Source organism: Papaver somniferum, chromosome 6 (genome assembly GCF_003573695.1).
Source record: "Papaver somniferum cultivar HN1 chromosome 6, ASM357369v1, whole genome shotgun sequence".
NCBI classification, from domain to species: Eukaryota; Viridiplantae; Streptophyta; class Magnoliopsida; order Ranunculales; family Papaveraceae; genus Papaver; species Papaver somniferum.
Window position 1 is genome coordinate 21,318,264 of NC_039363.1, and position 22,999 is coordinate 21,341,262.

Consider the following 22,999-nt stretch of genomic DNA (forward strand, 5'->3'; position numbering starts at 1 on the left):
CCAAAAGCTCCAAATAGCAATAGAATACTTAATCAAGTTTTAGAGAAGTGAAAACTACAGTGAGACCCATTCTCCCAGAGTTTTCCACTGAGAAACCCACGGACAAAAAATTTCAGGCGCGCCCCCATTTTTGGGGAAAAATTACTCCCAACCCCATATTTTCTAAAAATTCTGCTTTTTAATTTTCCCTGTATCCCTTAAGTGTAAATCTGGTTTCTTTCTTTTAATCAATGAATAAATTATAATCTTTCTGGTTCATGGAATTTATTTGTCAGGTAAAATTCTATTTTTATGTCAAACCATGAGTACGAGGGTTGGAGGCGAGATCTCATAAGGTCTGGACAAGGTATAATTTGAATCAATATGGATTGTAATTGATGAAATAAAAGAATGGGTTTGAGCTCGTGGTTAAGAAATCAAAGAAGAAATTGAAGATGGGCATAGTTTCTACTACTGCTGATACTCGAGATTGAAGACAGTGATAAACCTACTGTTGTTGAATCGAAGATGAGGTTGTAGCCATGAAGATGAATCAGAAAGGGCATCTGTTGTTGTGATGGGACGAAGAAGAAAATTGATTTAGGGTTTCGTGAGAATAGAGAAATGGGTTCTTGTTGGTGGTGGGATTTAGATGAAGATAGATGTGACGCTTCAGAGATTGAGCTTATGCAGATTGAGAGATTGTTAAAAATGGGTTTGATGGTGCTGTTGGTTGAAATTATGAACAAGATAAGAGATAAGAGAAGCATTTATCGTCTATGTGGTTGAAGTTCTGAGATTCAGGTGGAAAGTGTGAACGGAGTTGAATAGATGAAACTACAGTTGCAGGTGTTGATGGTTTAGTGAACCAGCGCTAGTCTTGTTGCAGTGCAGGAATGGAAGAGAAATTGAGCTCATTATTGAGCTGATATAGGTTACGTTGGTGGAGTTTGTGCTGCAGTGAATCAAGAGCATCCAATTGGAAGATGAGATGTTGTTGGTGTTGCAGAATGAAGTTTCTGATGCTTGTAATGCTCGAGTTACAAGGGATCCCGGTGGTTGCTCTCAAATTTGTTAGAGTGAATTCAAGAAGGACAAGAAGGATAGGTATTTGTCGGACATGGAATTGAAGACGAGTGAGAATCAGAAATTGGGTATCAATCCAATTTGGATTTGGTTGAGAACTGATGTGTTGCCATTGATTTGATGATGAAAGATAATAATGGTTACATAACTTGTTATAGATGCATAACTTTGTTATCCAAATGCATAATTTGTTATCTTTCATTGGTGGTGATACAGTGTGCAACTGATGTTGGTTGGATTATTGTGTGCGGTATTACGAAAACGGAGGTGTGAATAGTGATGCATAACAGGTTATGCATCTACAAAATTTGTTGCATAACTTGTTATGCATTCTCGAAATTGGTTGCATAACACGTTCTGCAGCTTTTTTTTTTGCATAACTTGTTATGCAGTCCAGAAAACGATCGCATAACACGTTATGCATCTACTTTTTTCTTAATATTGAAACCAACAAAAAATAAGGCTGCATAACTTGTCATGCACCTACAATAATATCTACATAACATGTTATGCAGTCGTAAAAATATGACTGCATAATGCATTATACATCGAGAAAATAGATGCATAACCTGATATGCATCCGTAAATATGGGATGCATACTGCATTATGCATCAATTTTTTTATGTACGCACTAAAATCAACCAAAACAATGGTTACATAACTTGTTATAGATGCATAACTTTGTTATCCAAATGCATAATTTGTTATGCGGTGGAGCAAATGGTTGCATAATTCGTTATGCGTCTGCAGAATGTGTTATGCATCTTTTTTGGTGGCTGCATAATAGTTATGTATCAAGTTTTCGAAAAATTTGCCGAAAATGATGATCACCTCCAATTTTTTCGTGAAAAACAAAAATTTGATATGTTATATCCAAGTTGCGTTGCCAATTGTACCCCTGATGCATAATCCGTCATGCAGTCATTTTTAATAATTTCATATAATTATGGGTGTCACGGAAATATTATGGGTGTCACGGTACCTAAAATTAATTGTGGGTCTGACAATGAGAATATTATTTTTTTGGGGTTGCGCCTAACTTTCCCATAAGAGAACTCTTCCTTTTGTAGCTTTTCTCCAACTTCTAAAATTAGATCCAATCTCCAAAGTCCAATACAAAGATGTCCATCAAGCCCATATGTGAGGAATACCTATGTGAAAATATGTCCCCAAAACGGTTGCCGGTAAACTAGTAAAGTGTCGGAAGTTGGCCGGAAAGCATCTCACGTGACCGGCAAAGTCCACTCGGTCACCAGTTAAACAGGTCAACTCGGGAAGTCAACTCGGGTCAAACAGACCGAGTTATGATGAGGTTGAATCAGTCAGCTAACTCATCTGAGTAGGCTGACTTGCCCGGCCAAAGCCATTTGAACAGGCTCGAGCTTGCTGTTGCATAATGGTTGTGCTTCACCACCTCAAGTCACGGCCATGATGGCACTACATCATCCTCCACCTGCAATTCTCCTTGGAGCCCATTTCAAATGAAAGTACTTAGCTCCCTCTTTATCCTTAACTACAGCCAACAACACTCTTGCAATCTCTTATCTCTGAAATTGCAGCTACAACTTCTTCTTTCCTGTAATTCGCATTCTCATCTCCACCCGTAACATCAATTCCTACTACCTCAACTACCCTGTAATGTCTTCAGCTGCACCAATTTAACATTTCATTCCCTGCACGACAACACACATCCATTTCAAGCATTTATTCATCTCTCTGTGACTTCATACTCACCACTAGCACCACTGTAGATGCAATTGCAGCTCATCCCTGTAATAACAACAGCAACATCACACACACACTAAGCCATAATTCTCAGTTTTCCATCTTCTTTTGTAATTTTCATCTTCTGATCAGTTCATTCTCCTTAACCTGCACTGCCTGAACTTCAAATACCATTAACATCATGTCTTGACAGCAACAAGCTCCCTCAGCTTCAACTCAAATGCCACCAACATAACCTAACATTCATCTATTCACAGCATCATCTTCAGTTGCAGCTGCACAACCAATGCTCAAACTCGAATCCTCACTGCTCAGCAGCATCAATCACCTGCAATGCCATTACAACACCACCCATCCAATTCCAGCCAGAACTGACCCAAGTCAGCTTCTCTATCTGTCATTGAACTCTGCCATCTCATTGCAGCATCATCACTCCTTTGTAATTTCTGCAACAGCTGCAATTCATCCAGCTCCTAATTCCAGCACCACCAGTACCAGCTTCCATTGACTGCAACTCAACTTCATCATCTTCTTCCTTGTTAAGAACCAACAACAACAAATTATCTCGTCCCTTGACTGAATCTTTAACATTCATAACTGCAACTCTATCTCAAACACAGATTCAATAGCACCACTATCTCAACTTCAATTTCAGATCCAGAACAAACCCAATTTGTTCATCACTGATTCATGGCAACAGCTTCCACATCTCAACTCAAACTAGATTCCCTGATTCACTACCACTCGCCATTAATCCAACAACATCTTCAGTTCGTATTCTGCAAGAAATTTCCTCTTGTACTAATTTAAACTCAGATCCCCTTTCTCTCAATCACAGCAGCAACCACATCAAACCCCATCTCCAGTTACAGAAACCCTTCTTCTTGAATCGATTTGACAGCAGCAACAAATCTCAGCCACTGTAACTCGAAATGGTAAGAACCCATCGATCTCTGGTTCCTCTTTATCTTCTCGACTCCTCTCTTCCAACCAGCCGCCATGGCTAGGTCTCTGCTCTGAAATATAGATGGTAATGATGAAGAATGAAATTCGATCTGGTTTAGGGTCATGTAATGAACAGAATTACTATAGGCGCCCAACAATTTGATAAGGGCCACGTAAGCAATCTTTTCAACTGTTAGTTCTGCGAGACTGACAGCTCAGTTAACAAATTCCACAACTCTGATACGCTTCAAATGCTCGCAGCTTCTTCATGCAATGTCGGAATGATCTCATTCTTTCGTTATTGGCTTCGTCTTTTCGTTGTCTTCAGGATGATGAGAAGAAATCGTGTATTTGAGCTAGTTCCACTTACTTTTTGCTCCAATGACTCCATTGCACCTAATAAACTCAAAAGCAAACATAAGATACATAATTTACAATAAAAGTTGCATAGAAAGCATAAACAATAGATAAATATCAAGGTGTTTACAAAGCCTGTAAAATTCCCCCACACTTAGACTTTGCTAGTCCTCGAGCAAATCAAACAAAACTTATTCTAATACATACAACTCCTTTTCGTTGAGGTTACGGTTACACTTAGCATGTATAACAAGCCTTTGAACCCCTAGGTGTCCCTAGTGGACGATTTATAGTCTCGTGAGGGTTTACTAGAGATATACCCACAAAACCTACTTTCCAACTTAAAAGTTCTCCGAAATGATAACATCCAACGCGCTAAGAAGACATAAAGATTCTGCACACTAGTCGTAAGAAGTTAGACATATATATGAACACAATCTCATCCTTAAAAGTTGAGAGAGAAATAACCATCCCTTATCAAAAGAAATTCAGGTTTGAGAGTGATCGAAAGTCTCGACTCTGCCTCACAAGAAAGGGTTTTATGAAGCTGCTCTCAATAATAAATAGCTTTTTTATGGGTCACATATGTGTCCAGGTAGGAATGAAGAGAGAGTCCTGCGACACGTTGAATAGTATGAAGGCAAAACCCTCCGAATTGTTTTAAAAACCCACATCTTTTATTCATTTTGAAACCCTTTTTCTGACAATCTCTAAGAAAGGAAATCAACCACTTAACGAAGGTGAGAATATGCTTACTTACCTCGTTATCCGTTCGACGTGCATTTAGCATATGACATCTATAGAAACGTCTTTGGTCTTCAATCCTTGTCTTCAGTCTTCAACTGTCTTGACAATGTAACTCTTTTCTTCAAATCTTTATTGCTTGAAACTTCATTATGAATATTTTTTCTTCCATTGGCTTTATTCAAAGAATATAAAACTAAAAATGAACTAAAAAAACAAAAATATGATGCAATGAATTTTTCTTATCTCTCTTTTTTCTTCTTTTTTTTATTAAGACAAGAACAATGAAATAAATACAAAACAAAACAGACAAAATAATAAAACTAGTAATGAACCTAACGAAATTTTCTCTTGTCTCCTTTTTTTCCCTTTTTTTCCTCTAATTTTTTTTTCTTTTTTACAAGGGACCTAGCATAGTGAAAACTTTGTCCCTATTTTTTTTTAAAGATAAGAGAAAATAAAATACAAACTAACAAATAAGAATAAAGATAAAATAAAAAAACGAAAGTACAAAGGCCATGGTGTAAGTACTTTACCACTTGATTCTTCACAACGTGTATTGTATCGATATCATAAACTTCTTGAACTCTCATCTTGATAATCTTTGCTCTTGTATATAAGTCTTCAACCTGTACAAATTCTGCTCATTGTCTTGTTGCTTCACTTGAATCCGAAATCTGCTCATTTCTGTACCGTTGCTTGCAAACCTTGAACGTCTTCAATTTTCCTTCAAATTTGTGATGCTCCGCTTGTTGATGATGATGGTGTTTCTATGGACCTGTTGGTGTACAGATAGATCGAGTGGATGGTGCTAATTGCAAACAAGATTACAACTGGTATGTAAATTAGCAATTCGATGTCACTATCATGATTGATAAAATAGCTCTTAAGATATCAAAGTAGTGCTTCTATTGGTGGGAGGTTGGGTATCTCACCATTCTTCCCGGAGTTTATGTACGGTGACACACACTCTAAATGCATATATTTACACGTACAAAGAAGTGAAGGTCGGTGCCTCTCATGATGTAACATGGGTAGACTCAACTATAGGGGATCACAACTCTAATATTGAATTCAGTCTGCACCTCATTTGCAACTAGAATGGTTATATCCAACTTTAACTCTCATACAAGCGAGAAACCCGATCACGTTCTCTGGCATCTCTAAGTTCAGTCATTCTTGTGAGAATCTCGATGTAACCTTAGCGACATGTATACAATGTGACTCTAAAATAACTACAATTTGGAGTTTTTCATGCACTAATTTACAAAAAAGTTGAAAAATCATGAAAAATTTGGAAAAATTACAAGCTTAACCACTCCCCCACACTTAAACTTTACATTGTCCTCAATGTAAACTGAGTCATCCAAGTAGAGTCAAGGTGGGAAATTCTATATGAAATGCGATAAGAAATCAGAAAAAATAAATACACGAAAATAAAAATCTAAAAAACAAGACAAGAACAAAAAATAAAAGTAAAACAAGAAATACTCATTCCATGGGTTGCCTCCCATGTAGCGCTTGGTTTAAATTCGTCAGCCCGACTATCTCATTGTTTTCTATGACTCCTCCAGAGGGAGTACTTCCACAAAGTTAACTCCTTCCACCACTTCGGAAGTGAAATTCTCATAATATGGTTTCAACCGGCGCCCACTAACTTTAAGTTCCTTTCCTGTAGTAATACTACGAATTTCTACTGCACCATGAGAAAATACATTAGTAATAATAAAAGGTCAAATACAACGTGACCTTAATTTACCCGAAAATAATTGCAAGCGAGAATTAAACAAAAGCACTTTCTTCCCAACATAAAATTGTTTTCTAGAAATCATAGTATTATGAAAGGCCTTCGTTTTCTCTTTATAAATGCGTGAGCTTTCAAATGCATCATTGCGAAGCTCTTCTATCTCTTGGAGTTGTACCTTTCTTTGCTTTCCAGCACCATCCATCTCCATATTGCATTGCTTCATAACCCAAAACGCCTTATGCTCAATTTCAGCGGGTAAGTAACAAGGTTTACCATACCAAGCCTAAAAGGAGACATCCCTATAGGTGTATTGTATGCGGTTCTATAAGCCCATAAAGCATCATTAAGTCGCATGCTCCAATATTTCATTGTTGGATTCACCGTTTTCTCTAGTATGGACTTCACCTCGCGGTTAGAAACCTAGGCTTGTCCATTTGTTTGGGGATGATAAGGTGTTGCAATCTTGTGCGAACCCCCACCGCTAATTATAGCTCTTGGAATTCCAAACCTTGCAAAAATATTAGCTTGCAAAAAATCTGAAACCACTTTAGAATCATTAGTTGGGGTATCCTTATTTATTTATTTTTTGCTAGGTCAAAATGGTTTATTGAAGCAAAAAAACGTAATTACAAGAATTACAAAATAGGAGGCTCAAGGCCTCCCCACCTCCATAAACCAAAGGGGAAAAAAATAGCAACAAAAAATGCTAAAATCTCATAAAATAAGCTCCTAAACACAATTAAATAACTGTTTGAGGGTGAAAACAATTTCTGCTGATTTTGGTAATTTCGGGTGTGTGGGTGAGAAATGATTTTAAACCCTAAACAATGTACTGCAAGGGAGTACTTTAGATTTGAGAGATCAATCTATACAAATCCGGCCTAAACCAAGAAATGGCCGTTCCAGACTTGCTTCGGTCACAAAGTGAAGGAGAAGGGTTGGTTTTGGGGAGGGAAGCGAAGAGAGTGTTGAGACTAGAATAGTTGATTCTGGAAGAGTAGTTGTTTCACGACTTGTATCAGAAAGTGGGAAGCTAACAGATGGAAAGCTAGCAAATATTTTCTGAGTGTTGTATCCTCCTGATCTGAACTTGTTGTTCGGTGGAAGGTAATACCTATTTATACAAGTCAAAGTGAAACGTATTCTGGTCTCGTAAGAAATGGAAAACAGATGAGTAAATGGGAGGAGGTGGTAACCGGTAACGCCTGGAATTGATGTTCCATAAAAGAAAGCGTTTCACCATTACTCCCTGTATTTACTAACCGCCTCATCCTTATGACATTGTCTTATAACGGGCGTAGTGTACGCCGCACGCTGTAAACCTCCAAAACAATACCCAATGAGCATCCCCCAGTTTGTGACATGTGTTGATGTCTCGAGTGTTTTCGTGGAAAACATGTAGCATGTTGTTGTTCGGAAAGTTGAGCTTGGGAGACTTTCCGGCTCGGTGGTGACCTTCGATGGTCGAGATTTTATATCTTGAGAGGAAGGGTAGTCGTTGATTATTGCAACCCTTCGTTTGGTAGCCAGTGGCATGAAAGCATGGCCGGTACAGCTTTAATATGGCCTAGTTTAGGCGCGGCCAAAAGTTAGGGTTTTGGCTTTATTTGGGCGCGACCAAACTAGGGCTTGGCGTCGGGCCAAAAGGTTGCCATGCGTTAGCTGGTAACCCTGGACGGATAAGATCTGCATCTTAGATGGAAAAGTGGTCGTTGATCTTCACAATCCTTTGTTTTGGTAGCCGCATAGGGAAGGCCGGCATGGTATGGCGCAACAAGGTGGTTGGCATGCCATTGGCACATGTAATGCGGCTGGCATGGTCGGCATGCCTTGGCGCGGAGGTGCGGCTGGCATGGCACGCCATTGGCGCAGTGGTGCGGATGGCATGGTTGGAATGCCTTGGCGCGGAGGTGCGGCTGGCATGGCATGCCGTTGGCGCAGTGGTGTGGCTGGCATGGTTGGCATGTCTTGGCGCGGAGATGTGGTTGGCATGGTCTGCCATTGACACAGTGGTGCGGCTGGCATGGTTGGCATGCCTTGGCGCGGTAGCATGAGAATTAGGGTTTGGCATAGATGATGTCAGTCAGTGTTAAGGGTTCTGCCGTGGAACATGACCCATGTAAAACAAAAGGTTACCCTGGTAATTCTTACTTAGGCATGCTGATTGATTCAATAAATATGCTCATGGTCATAGTGACGTCATGTCATATGTACAGTTTTACGATTTTGACCCCAAGCTAAAAACCACCATCAACATTAAGTCCCCTGCTTAGCTCGGAACAGGAGCATTGTTGCGAGGTAAGCATAAGATGGTGACGGGCGAGGAGAAAAATCGAAATGACAGGTCGTGAAAAGATGTTCAGGAAAGTCCGACTAACTTTTTTCGAGAGGTAAGGAGAGTTCATGATCCTCATGTTTGGCGGCCTTGCATAGATTCTATTTATGGTGTAGACCGTGAAGTGATGAGATGAAGATCGTCGTCTTAGTCTGGCCATGTATCACCTTGGCTGGGTTAGGGAACATCATGACGCTGGCTTGGCGAGTTGTTGGTGTTGGCGCGACAAGTCATGGCGCGGACGGCTTGGCATGATGGGGCCAAGGTAATGGCACGGACGGCTTGGCATGGTGGGGGAAAGTCAATGGCGCGGACGGCTTGGCATGGTGGGGCCAAGGCAAGGCGCGGTTTGGTGAGGCAAAGCATGTGGACGGCTTGGCGTGGTGGGGCCAAGGCAATGGCGCGGTTTGGTGATGCAAAGCATGCGCGGACGGCTTGGCATGGTGATTTGTCTTCGCGGACCTGGTTGCCTCTTTTCCTTACTTGACTCAAATAGGAAGTCCTTTCCTTATTCAAACTCCCAGGTACCACGCCTATAAAAGGGGGCCGGCCTCTCCTTTTATTTCACACCTTTATATTTTTTTTTTATTCTGGCCGTGTGGTAACAGTAAAGCGGACGAGCGAGTATGTCTTCCAGAACTTCCTCTTTAACTTGTTTTTCTTGTTTTCTTGTGTTAGTGCAAACCCTAGCTGTAGGCGTACCTTTTCATGAACTTGTAAAAATATTGTTCTTTTGTGTTGGTATGAATCCTAGCCGTAAATATGCTTTGCGTGAACTTGTAGTAACATTTAGGCGTGAATACCGTAGTAATGTTGGATGCCTCAATTACTGTGCAAAGTAGGCATGCATGAGCTAGTAACTGTCATTCCCTTCCCGTGAAAAACTAGCTCCTAGGGTTTCCTCCCTTTTCCTGGTGTGGCAGTGTGTATTGTTCCCATGGTGGGGCGCGCCTTCTGGTCCGGGCGCAAATTTCCTGTTGCAGGGTACGGCCTTGGCATGAGGTGGTGATGCAGGGTCTGTCAGTCCCCATTTCTTTGCTCATGCGCATTATGACTTTGCAACAAATTAGTCTGCGTACAGGATGGATCTCCTGTGTCTGATAAAATAATTTCCATGCACTTCCCGTAATAATTTCTCTTCGTATTGTTCCATTGTAGTTATTTCGAATGTGAAAGTAGCGTGAGAGAATTTCGTTAGGATGTCATTTGAGAAAAGTTCTGCCGTACCGAAAGATGTTGGAAATTCCAAGCCAAACATAGACGATGAGTTCTTTACAACATCCGCCACAATTAGGAAAAATCATCCCAAGTATGTGTCGATTCTTCTGACTGGTCCGGAAAGTGAAGGAGAGGCCCGGTCAGTTCGGCCTGGAGGTGTAATAAGGTTTTGTATTTAGAGGAAAGAGTATTCTGCTTCTCCCATTGACTTTAAAATCTGTGTGAGTCCATTGCGTCCCTTTGAGAAATGGATGCGATTCATGATGAGCCAGCAATGTGTAAAAGCCAGTTTGACCAAGACGCAGATTATTGATGTTGTCGCAGCTTCCGCAGTGTTTCAAATTATGAAAGATATTCCAGGCTTGGTTGCTTTTATTTCCAGATGGTGTCCGGACACTCACACGACCATATGCAGGTGGGGTGAAATGACTATCTCTTTATAGAGCGTAGCCGTCTTGTTGAACCTTCCCGTAATAAGAAACCTCGCGGCGCTCTGGTTGCGAAATCAAAAGGATTCGTTCGGAAAGAAAACGAGATGAGGTGCTTCTGTGGCTGGTGGGTGTCTCAATGGTTTCCTGATGAGTTGGAGCCAAATCAGAAAAATAGTACACTTCATGTCGCAGCATTCTTGGTTCTTTGGTTATCCAGAGATATTTTCGATGACGGATCTGGTAAGAAGGAGATAAGATAGGAACTTATTAAGTTTTCCATAAAATTGGCAAAAGGTGTCATTCTCCCTATTGGTGGCTTGTTTCTTGGTTCTCTGTACACACACTTGGATCATCTGGTCGCGGACATGTGCGCTTCAAATGGCTACATGAAAGTGGATTCGTATATTCATGCCGCTTTTATCCAAGCGTGGCTGTGGGAGCACTTCAAAAGGTATTCTCCAAAACCGTTGGCCGTACTTCCCGAGTCTTGGGGTGGTTTTAGGATACTGTGCTGGTCGAATAGGCGCCCAAAGATTGGTTCGAACCTGGTTGGATTCCTTGACAAATCGCACACGGTCAATTTTCGTCCATGGGCTCCGGTGCATACGTCCATAACTCAGATCAATACCTTTGATCCTGCTCCGAGCATGTCTTTGTCTTATGATATATAGGATATGAGTGTTGGATAGATGGTGTTCATGCGAAGCTGAACGCCCGGTCATGTGCCGTCTTTCTTTCGAGGATCTTGCAAAGAAGTTTCTTACAATATCGATAGGGCGGCTCGGCACGTGGGTTTTGACCAAGGGGGTCCCACTCGTTCGTCAGACGGTTGTTCCAGAAGACTCGTTGCCAACTGTTCTCGATGATAGTGTTCTTGTGTCGGGTAAAAGTCTCACTTTTCTTCGCTCGCGAAACGAAATCCATCAACAACCTCCAAATATAACATATTTTGGCAGGATGAGTTTCTCGCTATCCATGGATTCGTGAATGATGTGGTAGAAAACCGTCGCGGTAAGCATCCTCCTGCGGTTTTAGCGGAGCACCCACTGCTGAGGGATCCTTCTTCGACCAAGCGAAAATCCGTTAGCCCGAATGAAGATAGTCCTCAAGTGAAGGAGCGAAGGTCTAAAATCCGTGCAGACGGTTCCCAGTCAGATTTGACGGCCCTACCGACTTTCAGTTCGTCTAATATGGTGGTACGTATGCTTTTCCTCTTGATTTTAGTTGGATCGTGTATATCCTTGTTTCTTTTCTGAGTATCCGTCTTTGTATCTTGCCCAGGGTCTCAGCAGCGTGAACACCTTTACCAAACTTGCAAGTAGTCAGAAAACATCGTTTCTCGAGACGGAGGGTGGCGGTGCTGAGCCTATCCATGGTGATGGGGAACCCGAGAAGGATGAAAGTTCGGAGTCCAGTGATGGCGAGATTAGTTCTTCCGACAGCAGTTCTGAATCTTCCTCTAGTCGGTCTGAAAGCGAATCAGTGAGTCTCCTTCATGTTTTTTCCTTCTTTCCTCTCTTCCTTTCTCTTTGGAAAATATCTAATCCGTGATATCATAGGGGGAAGTCGTTTCTGAAGATGGCCCTGAGACGGAGACTGGCGGAGATACAACTTTGTCTCCAACTGTGACAGCCGCACCGGGCGACCTTGAAATGGATGTTGATCGAGATAAAAACGTCGTTGTGACTCAGACAATGGAGAGTACTCCAATGGACGCAGGTGCAATTGTCGTTAGGAATCCCTTGTCGGTTGCTGATGAAGTCGCATGCGCCACTTTCAGCCAGTTGAATGTTCTTGGTCTCCTCCAAATGAGAATGAATTTCTTCTTTGTTGTGATGGTGTGGCGAGAGGGAATCCAGGGGTGGCGGGTGCAGGTGTTGTAGCTAGGGATTTTACTTGTGGTGTTGTTAGAGCTATGTCAATTGGTTTAGGCATTACGACTAATTACTTGGCCGAGATTTATGGGGTCATTGTTGGTCTTGAATGGGCAGTTATGTGGGGTTGGAGACGTGTTCTAATCAGGTCGGATTCTTCTAGTGTTGTGGAGGATTTTTTTAGGAATTCTTTACCTTGGTTTGCAAGAGTTCGTTGGCACATAGTTTGTTCCAAATATGATTCAGTCAGATTTGAGCATAGTTATAGAAAGGCTAATTTTTCTGCGGATAAAACGGCCAAAAGGGGTTGTTTTCTTACTGAGGGGGTGGGAACAAGTTTTGAAGGAAGACCAGATTTCCTCACTTGTATTGAACTTCCTAATATTTTTTATTATCACTTCAAATAGTTTATAAGTTTTTGGGGTCGTTGTGACCTCTTTTCTTGTAAACTCTTTGTAAATATTTTTTCTATTAATATATTTTTTGACTTAGCAAAAAAAATTATTTCCAACTCTAAAATTCCTCTTCTTGGGAAGAAGACCAATAATTATTTGAGTCAAATCAGGGTCTCCATCAGGCTCCTTGTATTCACCTTCATAAATATCATCATATTCATAATCATCTGAAGCATAATTACCACCAGGAACAAGCTTAATCAACAACAAGTAAAATATAGGCTCCTTGATGTGGCCTTAGCTTCCACCCATTTCGAAACATAATCAACAGCAAGTAAAATATAAAAATTCCCATGAGAGTTGACAAAAGAACCCATAAAATCAACACCTCATAAATCAAAAACTTCAATAAATTGAATAAAAGTTTGTGGCATTTGATTTCGAGCACATAGATTGCTTGTACTTTGGCACCTATCACAAGTTGTACAAAATGTATATGCATCCTTGAACAAGGTTGTCCAATAGAAACCGCTTTCAAGTACCTTGTGAGCGGTTCTCTTACTCCCAAAATGACCTCTGCAAGCATAAGAGTGACAAAAAAAAAGATATAATGGAATTCATATTCGGGAACGCACCTTCGTATTACTTGGTCACTGCAATGTTTCCATAAGTATGGATCATCCCATATGTATTAGTTTCCTAACTTCTTAAGTTTGTCCCTCTCAGCATGAGACAAGTTCTTTGGGATTTGTGAGGACACCAAGTAATTGACAATAATGGCATTCCATAGTTCTCCAAAGGCAATTGAGAATAATTGCTCATCCGGGAAACTTTCACGCAAAGGGATAACTTCCTTGTCCACAAAAAGATGGGTCAAGTGATACGCAACGGTGTTCTCAATTCCTTTCTTGTCTTTGATCTTTATATCAAACTCTTGCAAGAGTAAAATCCATCGTATGAGTCTCGGTTTCGCCTCTTTCTTTGTAAGCAAGTACCTAAATACTTCATGATCAGAAAAGATTTTGTACTAATTAGATAAGTGCGAAATTTTTCCTATGCAAATACAATAGCTAACAACTCTTTTTCAGTGGTTATGTAGTTTTGCCGGGCCTCATTGAGTGTCCTAGAAGCATAATAAATGGCATGAGGTATCTTCCCCACATGCTTCCCAAGAAACGCACCAACCGCATAGTCACTTGCATCACACATGAGCTCAAGATGCTTGCTCCAATCCGGTGGTTTAGTGATAGGGACTGAGATCAAAAGTTCTTTCAAACGATTGAATACCACTACACACTTTTCATCAAAGTTAAAAACCACATCTTTCTGAAATAAGTTGCAAAGTGGCGATGCTATCTTGGAAAAGTCCTTGATGAATCTACAATAAAAACCCGCATGACCAAGAAAAGAGTATATCTCCCTCACCGTAGTGGGAGGGGTTAAAGCACGAATTAGGTTTATCTTAAATTTATCAACTTCCAAGCCTTTAGAAGATATTATATGGCCTAAAAGTATGCCATGAGTTACCATAAAATGGCACTTCTCCCAATTCAGCACAAGATTTGTTTCAACACATCGTTCAAGGATTAGTGAAAAATTGTTCAAGCAAAGGTCAAATGAATCAACAAAGACACTGAAGTCATCCATGAACACTTTAATGATGTTTTCAACATATTCTGAAAAGATAATTACCATACACCTTTAGAAAGTAGCTGGAGTGCACAAGCTAAAAGGCGTCCTCTTATAAGCAAAAGTACCGAATGAACAAGTGAAAATGTTTTTCTTATCATTCTCCACCACTGTCACACCTGATTTCTTTGGTACTACTTATACCGGACTCACCCACTTGCTATCGGATATGGGATAGATAACACTCACGTACAAAAGCTTGAGTATATCCTTTTTCACAACTTCCATCATGGATGGGGGGGGAGGGGGATGCTCAAGCGATGTTGCGCTTCCCTCATAGGCTTTGTGTCGTCCTCCAAACGGATCTTGTGCAATACAAACGGCATGGCTTATACCCTTGATATCAGCAATTGTCCATCCAATGGCCGTCTTGTATGTCTTTAACACCCTTGGAAGTTTTTGCTCCTGTAATTCACTAAGATCATTAGAAACAATCACAAGTAAGTTTCCTTGTCACCAAACTACAAGTACTTTTGGTGATCGGGAAGAGGTTTCAATTCTAACTTTGGATATTTAACAATAGAAGGTACAAGCTTTTCATCACTGCATGGTAAGGAAATAAAAGAGATATTATGAGTTTCCGAGCATCCTTTTAGTGAGTTAAGATCACCAAGGGCTTCCTTGGCTTCGTTACCACACTCTACACCATTATCCATGGATGTAGTTAAAATGGTTTCCAAAGCATCATCACCATTCAATTCAAACACTTGTTATGCTAATGTATCCAATACATCAATGGAGAAACAAGAATGGACATCACTAGGATATCTCATCGTCTCGAAAATGTTGAAACGTATTGTTTCTCCATCAAATTCCATAGCTAGCGTTCCCTTGTCCACATCAATAATGGTTTTCGCCGTTTTCATGAAGGGACGCCCAAGTAGCAATGGAAGAGACGAATCTGGTGACCCTTCATCCATCTCTAGCATGCAAAAGTCAGCTGGAAATACTAGTTGATTAACCTGCACAAGAACATCCTCGACAATACCCATTGGGTAGACATTAGAGCGATCGGTTAATTGCAATACAATTTCTGACTTTTTAAGAGGACCTAAATCAAGTGAATTATACATAGATGCGGGCATAACATTTATGGATGCACCTAAATCCAACATAGCTTTATCAAATGTAATGTTACAAATCTTGACGGGAATGTCAAAGCCACCGGGATCCTTCGATTTTAGTGGGAGTTTGTGTTGAAAGATTTCCGAAGCGTTCTCCCCCACACTTAGCACTTCATTTCCCTTGAGCCTTTGCCTATTGGTGCACAAGTCCTTCAACACCTTTGCGTAATTGGGAACTTGCTTGATAACATCTATGAGTGGTATTTTCACATGGATCTTCTTGAGAATGTCTAAAATCTCCTTTTCTAGTTCCGCCTTCTTGGAATTTGCAAATCTGCGATGGAAAGGTAGAGGAGGAACATAAGTAGAAACCGAAGTTTTAGAGTTAGGAATAGGTACCTCAGAAGTTTGGGGAGAATCATCATTCTTCTCCTCCAAAACAGGTTCCTTTAGTGTTTCCACCTTTCCCGAATCAGTAACTTCGGGTTGCACAGTTTGTGTACCACTTCTCGACGTGATAGCATTGACATCCCCTTTCGGGTTAAGAGGTTGAGAAGGGAGTTTTCAACATTTTGTTCCTTCAATTGGTTCAACCCAATAGCTAGGGAACCAACTTGTGTTTGCAAGTCCTTGATTGCACTCTTAGTCTCTTGTTGACTTTGTTGGAACATTGTACTAAAGCCTTGCATCATTGCTTGAAGCTTAGCATCGAGATTGGAACCTTGATTTTGAGTTGATTGTTGTTGTTTTTTTTTTTTTTTTAATAAGTCAAAAATTGTATTAATCAAAAGAAATATTTACAAGGTAGTATGAGAGAGAAGAGGTCACAGCAACCCCAAAAACTCTCAAAAACTACTTAAAACGAAAATAAGCAACATTTGGTAACTCAATAGAGCGTAAAAAATCTGGTCGGTCTACATAATGCATGCCCGCACCATTTCCTGAATTACAACCTCTTCTAGCCATTTTATCAGCAGCAAAAATTGCTTCACGAAACGAATGCACAAATCTAATAGAGTCATATCTAGCACAAACATCCTCCCACCTTTGTTGAACAAACCACAAAAAAGTGTTTTTCTCTAAAATGTTGATCACACTTGACGAATCCGATCTAATGAGAATCTTACGAAAGCCCCATTGAACCGCCCACTCAAGCCCAACTACAATACCATAAACCTCAGCCAAAAACTTGGACGTAATGCCCATCCCAATTTCCATAGCTCCTACAACACCACAACTAGTGTCTCTTGCTACAACTTCAGCACCAGCCACGCCTGGATTATTCTTAGAGGCCTTGTCACAGCATAATAACATCTCCCATTGATTTGGAGGAAACCAACAACACTGAATTGGATCATACTGCTTAACCCTTCTGAAGTTAACCCAGAAGTAGTTCATTACACGTAAGTCAGCAACTGTGTTGTGCATGAACCCTTTCATGCGAACAGAGTATTCATGCATTAGGTGAAAAACACGTTTTTGAAACACGGACCAACAAGGACTCTTCTTCTCATACACTTTCTTGTTTCGTGTAAACCACAACTTTGAACGAACCACTAAATTTGCTACCAGCCACAAATCTTTGAACATTCTACTCCTACCCTTTGCTGCTTTGTTATAAGCAAGTATATTATAGTGAGGCATCATATTAAAAATACCTGAAATCCATCTCCAAGCTTTCTTCGCAAAGCTGCAACTCCATAGAACATGTTCAAGGGTCTCTTCCTCAATCTGACAAACACTACACATAGACGCCAGCGAAATTTTGAATCTACTGCGAACTTTATCCAAAGTCCAAAGTAGCACAGGCACCACGAACAAATTTCCAGTTTTGAGCTGCTACTGATGGATGAACCACTCTCCTCCAGATAAACTTCGTCTTTTCCATGATAGGATACTTAGTCCTAATCAAATCTCTAGATGACTGAACTGAGAACTTTACTCTCACATCCGGCATCCAAATCTTCCTATCCAGCCTTCCCTGAATTCTTGGTAAGTTCTCCAGCACCACACCAGCATTCAACAGTTCTTGAAAGTGATCACCCTGCAAAAACCAAGCACCATGCACTTTAATGTCACTGATACGGGCAGTTCTATCCAAATCTGTACGATCCAAGACTTCAGCCAAAGACGTTGTCCCATACCAAACATCATAAAACAATGAAGTGGCTCTCCCGTACCCAATCAAACATTTAGTATTGCGAACAACCTCAGAATTAACCCGACGAATACCAGAAAGGATTGTTGATTTCACACCAGCAACCTTAATACGGCCATCTCTACAAGTATATTTAGATTCTCTACAAGTATACCAGGAAGGATTGTTGTGGTTGCGGTTGCTGAAGTTGTTGCTGTTGTGGTTGAAACCCGCTTGGACGGTTGAAAGTAGGTTGTGAAACCGCACCTTGCTTGTTGGCATAAATAAAGTTGGGATGATCTCTCCATCCCGGATTATAAGTGTTGAAATAGGGATCATACCGTCTTTGCTGATTTGGAAAAACCACACTAGCTTGCTCCAACTCTTCGTCATATGAAGGTACAATAACTGAAGTTATCTTTTGCACCATTCTCTCCATGCTACCCATCATAGGTTTGATGATGAGTCACTAACTTCATGACCCGCCTAACCATTGGTTCACCTCTTGTGTAAAATTGTTGCGAGTTTGCATCCATGTTTTCAATCAACTCGGCAGCTTGGGCCACCGTCTTTTTCACTAGTGCACCACCACCCGCGGCGTCAAGAAGACATCACTTGGTTGGAGACCTTCGTAGAAGTATTGGATTATCATAACGTCACTAAATTGATGGTGTAGACAGCTTGCCACCAATCTCTTGTATCGCTCCCAACTTTCATACAATGACTCTCCATCCTTTTGCCTCATCCCACAAATCTCCTTGCGAATTTGAGTAACTTTTGATGCAGGGAAGTGTCTCTCTAGGAAAGAGTTTCTTCAATACATTCCATGTTGTGACACTTCTGTATGGCGAGTAGTACAACCATTCCTTAGCGTGATCCACCAAAGAAAACGAAAAAAAGCTTTCAACATCGCTCCATCCGCATTAATATCCGCTGGAAGCATAACCATGAAAACATTGGGTATTTTGTTTTTATCAAAGCAAATAAAGGTAAATCAAAGCAAAGTAATAATTGGAAGATATATTAATCATGAACATGTATCTTTTTTCAATGACTAGAATTGGTAATTTAATCTCTCATTTACTAAAAGTCCTAGGATATATTAATCGCGAGTATAACCCGCTAATTCCCTGATTTCATCACAACCACATTAAAAGATATATATGTGAATTCTTCCTAAAAAGCAACCTAAAGTGTAAAAGCACAGTTAAGTTTAACTCCCTAAAAGTACTAAGTTCTATGGAATAAGACTAATCAAAGCAGTCGAACGTGTAAAAGCAATAATTCGATTTAACCAAGGTTATGATTCATATGTGACTATAAAGAAGTATCACTACAAGTAATAACCACACTATGCTACTTAGAATCAGGGATTAACAACTTTTACGTATTGAAAATCCTAATATAGCTTTAGCTTTGAATGCACATATAGCTTTAGCTTTAACTTTTACGTATTAACATCTAATTGATTCCGGACTCAAACAAACAAACAATCAAATCATATGGCAATATAAATCATGAATCATAAACAATAAATTATTGAGACAAAACTAACTCATTGATGCAAATATCATATTTGAGAAATTAACTTTATCCAATAACCAATAATATGTGTTTAGCTACTCATAACTTTTGAGTTCATCGTAATCAATAATAAAATGAAAAAGATTAAAAATAATGAAAGCAAACCCTAACCGCCGCTCTCTCCAAAAACTCCAAATAGTAGTAGAATACTTAATCAAGTTTTAGATAAGTTTTCCTTTTGTAGCTTTTCTCCAACTTCTAAAATTAGGTCCGATCTCCAAAGTCCAATACAAAGATGTCCACCAAGCTCATATGTGAGGAATACCCACGTGAACATGTCCTAAAAGCGGATGCCGGAAAACTGGTAAAGTGCCGGAAGTTGGACAGAGAAGTTGCCGGAAAGCATCTCAGGTGACCGGCAAAGTCCACCCGGTCACCAGTTAAACAGGTCAACTCGGGTCAAACAGACCGAGTCATGATGAGTCAGAGGCTGAATCAGTCAGCTAACTCATCTGAGTAGGCTGACTTGCCAGGCCAAAGCCATTTGCACAGGCTTGAGCTTGTTGTTGCATAATGATTGTGCTTCACCACCTCAGTCACAGCCATGATGGCACTGCATCATCCTCCACCTGCAATTCTCCATGGAGCCCATTTCAAATGAAAGTACTTAGCTCCCTCTTTATCCTTAATTACAGCCAACAACACTCTTGCAATCTCTTATCTCTGAAATTGCAGCTACAACTTCTTCTTTCCTGTAATTCGCATTCTCATCGCCACCCGTAACATCAATTCCTACTACTACCTCAACTACCCTGTATTGTCTTCAGCTGCACCACACTTCATTCCCTGCACAGCAATATACATCCATTTCAAGCATTCATTCATCTCTCTGCGACTTCATACTCACCACTAGCACCACTGTAGCTGCAATTCAGTTCATCCCTGTAATAACAACAACAACATCACACACACACTAAGCCATAATTCTCAGTACCCATCTTATTTTGTAATCTTCATCTTCTGATCAGTTCATTCTCCTTAACCTGTACTGCCTGAACTTCAAATACCATTAACATCATGGCTGAACATCAACAAGCTCCCTCAGCTTCATCTCAAATGCCACCAACACAACCTAACATTCATCTATTCACAGCATCATCTTCAGTTGCAGCTGCACAACCAATGCTCAAACTCGAATCCTCACTGCTCAGCAGCATCAATCACCTGCAATGCCATTACAACGCCACCCATCCAATTCCAACCAGAACTGACCCAAGTCAGCTTCTCTATCTGTCATTGAACTCTGCCATCTCATTGCAACATCATCACTCCCTTGTAATTTCTGCAACAGCTGCAATTCATCCCGCTTCTAATTCCAGGACCACCAGTACCAGCTTCCATTGAATACAACTCAACTCCATCATCTTCTTCCTTGTTAAGAACCACCAACAACTAAATCATCTCGTCCCTTGACTGCATCTTCAACATTCATAACTCCAACTCTATCTCAAACACAAATTCAATAGCACCATTATCTCAACTTCAATTTTAGATCGAGAACAAACCCAATTTGTTCATCACTGATTCATGGCAACAGCTTCCACATCTCAACTCAAACTAGCTTCCCTGATTCACCACCACTCGCCATTAATCCAACAACATCTTCAGTTCGTATTCTGCTAGCAATTTCCTCTTTTACTAATTTAAACTCAGATCCCCTTTCTCTCAATCACAACAACAACCACATCAAACCCCATCTCCAGTTACAGAAACCCTTCTTCTTGAATCGATTTGACAGCAACAACAAATCTCAGCCACTGTAACTCGAAATGGTAAGAACCCATCGATCGCTGGTTCCTCTTTAACTTCTCGATTCCTCTCTTCCAACCAGCCGCCATGGCTAGCTATCTGCTCTGAAATATAGATGGTAATGATGAAGAATGAAATCAGATCTGGTTTAGATGTAACGAACAGAATTACTATAGGCGCCTAGCAATTTGATAAGGGCCACATAAGCAATCTTTTCAACCGTCAGTTCTGCGAGACTGACAGTTCAGCTCAGTTTTCCACAACTATGATACGCTTCAAATGCTCGCAGCTTCTTCATGCGATGTCGGAATGATCTCATTATTTCGTCACTGGCTTCGTTTTTTCGTTGTTTACAGGATGATGAGAAGAAATCCTGGATTTGAGCTAGTTCCACTTCCTTTTTGCTCCAATGACTCCATTGCACCTAATAAACTCAAAAGCAAACATAAAATACATAATTTACAATAAAAGTAGCAAAGAAAGCATAAAAAATAGATAAATATCAAGGTGTTTACAACACCTACCAATCACAGATGCAGATAATGACAACCTTCTTCAAGTTCCTTCGGCAAAAGAAATCAAAGAGGTCGTTTTTCAGATCAAGCCGTGGGCATCTCCAGGAAATGACGGCTTTCAAGCAGGGTTTTATCAACATTGCTAGACTATTGTTGGTGCTGAGATAATACCCATGGTTCAACACTTTTTCATTCACAAGTTTGTTTGAAAGAGATAAACCATACTTTTCAAATACTCATACCCAAAATCTTACATCCTCAATCTCCTAGTGATTATAGGCCAATCAGCTTGTGTAATGGTAGTTATAAAATAATTTCAAAACTGATTGCAAACAGATTAAAGCCTCTTTTACCAAATATCATATCCCCAACCCAGGTAGACACATTCAGAATAATATCATCATGGCACATGAATTTGTTCATAGTAAACAAAAAAGAAAAGGTAAAACTTCTTATATTGGGTTTAAATTGGATATGTCGAAAGCATTCGACAGATTGGAATGACAATTTCTGTTTGATATTTGTTTTCTTCTTGGTTTTCATCAAGAGTGGGTTCAACTTGTTCAATAGTGTATTATTACTTAACGTATTTTACTCCTTGTTAATGGATGTCCTTCAGCTTCTTTCAATCCTTCACGTGGACCACGACAGCGTGATCCTTTGTCATCTTACCCTTTCCTTTTTGTAATGAAAGCTTTTTCAAGAATCATTCATTCTCGGATTATTGAAGGTAATTTGAAGGTATTAAGGTTGCGAAAAACACTTTAGAGATTAGTCATTTATTTTTTTCCGATGATTGTTTACTCTTCCTGTAAGCTTCTCCATCACATCTTAGACATTTTCAACATGTTCTTAACCAGTTTAGTTTAACTTCTGGTCAGGTTTTTTTTCCAATTAAGAACATTTTCAACATGTTCTTAATTGCAGAAATCTACAATTTTTTCAGTAAAAATGTCTCTTCTGCTCAAAGAATTCGGTTTTCAAACATCCTTCAGATGAAGACAATGGGTCTTGGTGAGAAATATTTGGGCATTCCACTACTTATGCATCGATCAAGAATGCAAAATTGTCAGCCTATTTTAGATCACATGAATGCAATACTTCAAGAATGGAGTAGTAAGATCATAAATCAAGATGGTGACTGTGCAACTTAATTCTGTTATAATTACTATGAGTTCTTATCATATGCAAGTTCTAAAAATTCCGGAATCAACTATTCAAGAGATGGACCGCATCCAAATAAACTATTGGTGGAATAATTCTTCTAGTCATAATAATCGACATTCCATTGCTTGGAATAAAATGCAACTGCCTAAAAGATTTGGAGGATTAGGATTAAAAAATTTAACTCATCATAACTCTGCGATGTTAGCAAAATTGACCTGAAGCTTGATTCATAATCCAAAAGAACCTTGTACTCAATT

The 22,999-nt window shown here is 40.0% G+C and overlaps 1 protein-coding gene across 1 annotated transcript; it reads right to left on the reverse strand.

Annotated features, from left to right (window-relative positions):
* Positions 1 to 16,442: 16,442 nt before the first annotated feature.
* On the reverse strand, positions 16,443 to 17,339 carry LOC113290633. Its single transcript, XM_026540215.1, has one exon. It carries the CDS (start codon positions 17,337 to 17,339, stop codon positions 16,443 to 16,445), a length of 897 nt encoding a protein of 298 aa, XP_026396000.1.
* Positions 17,340 to 22,999: the final 5,660 nt, after the last annotated feature.

Excerpts from the sequence above, each read along its gene's own strand:
- LOC113290633 (XM_026540215.1), bottom strand. The coding sequence starts at position 17,339 with ATGTGTAGTGTTTGTCAGATTGAGGAAGAGACCCTTGAACATGTTCTA.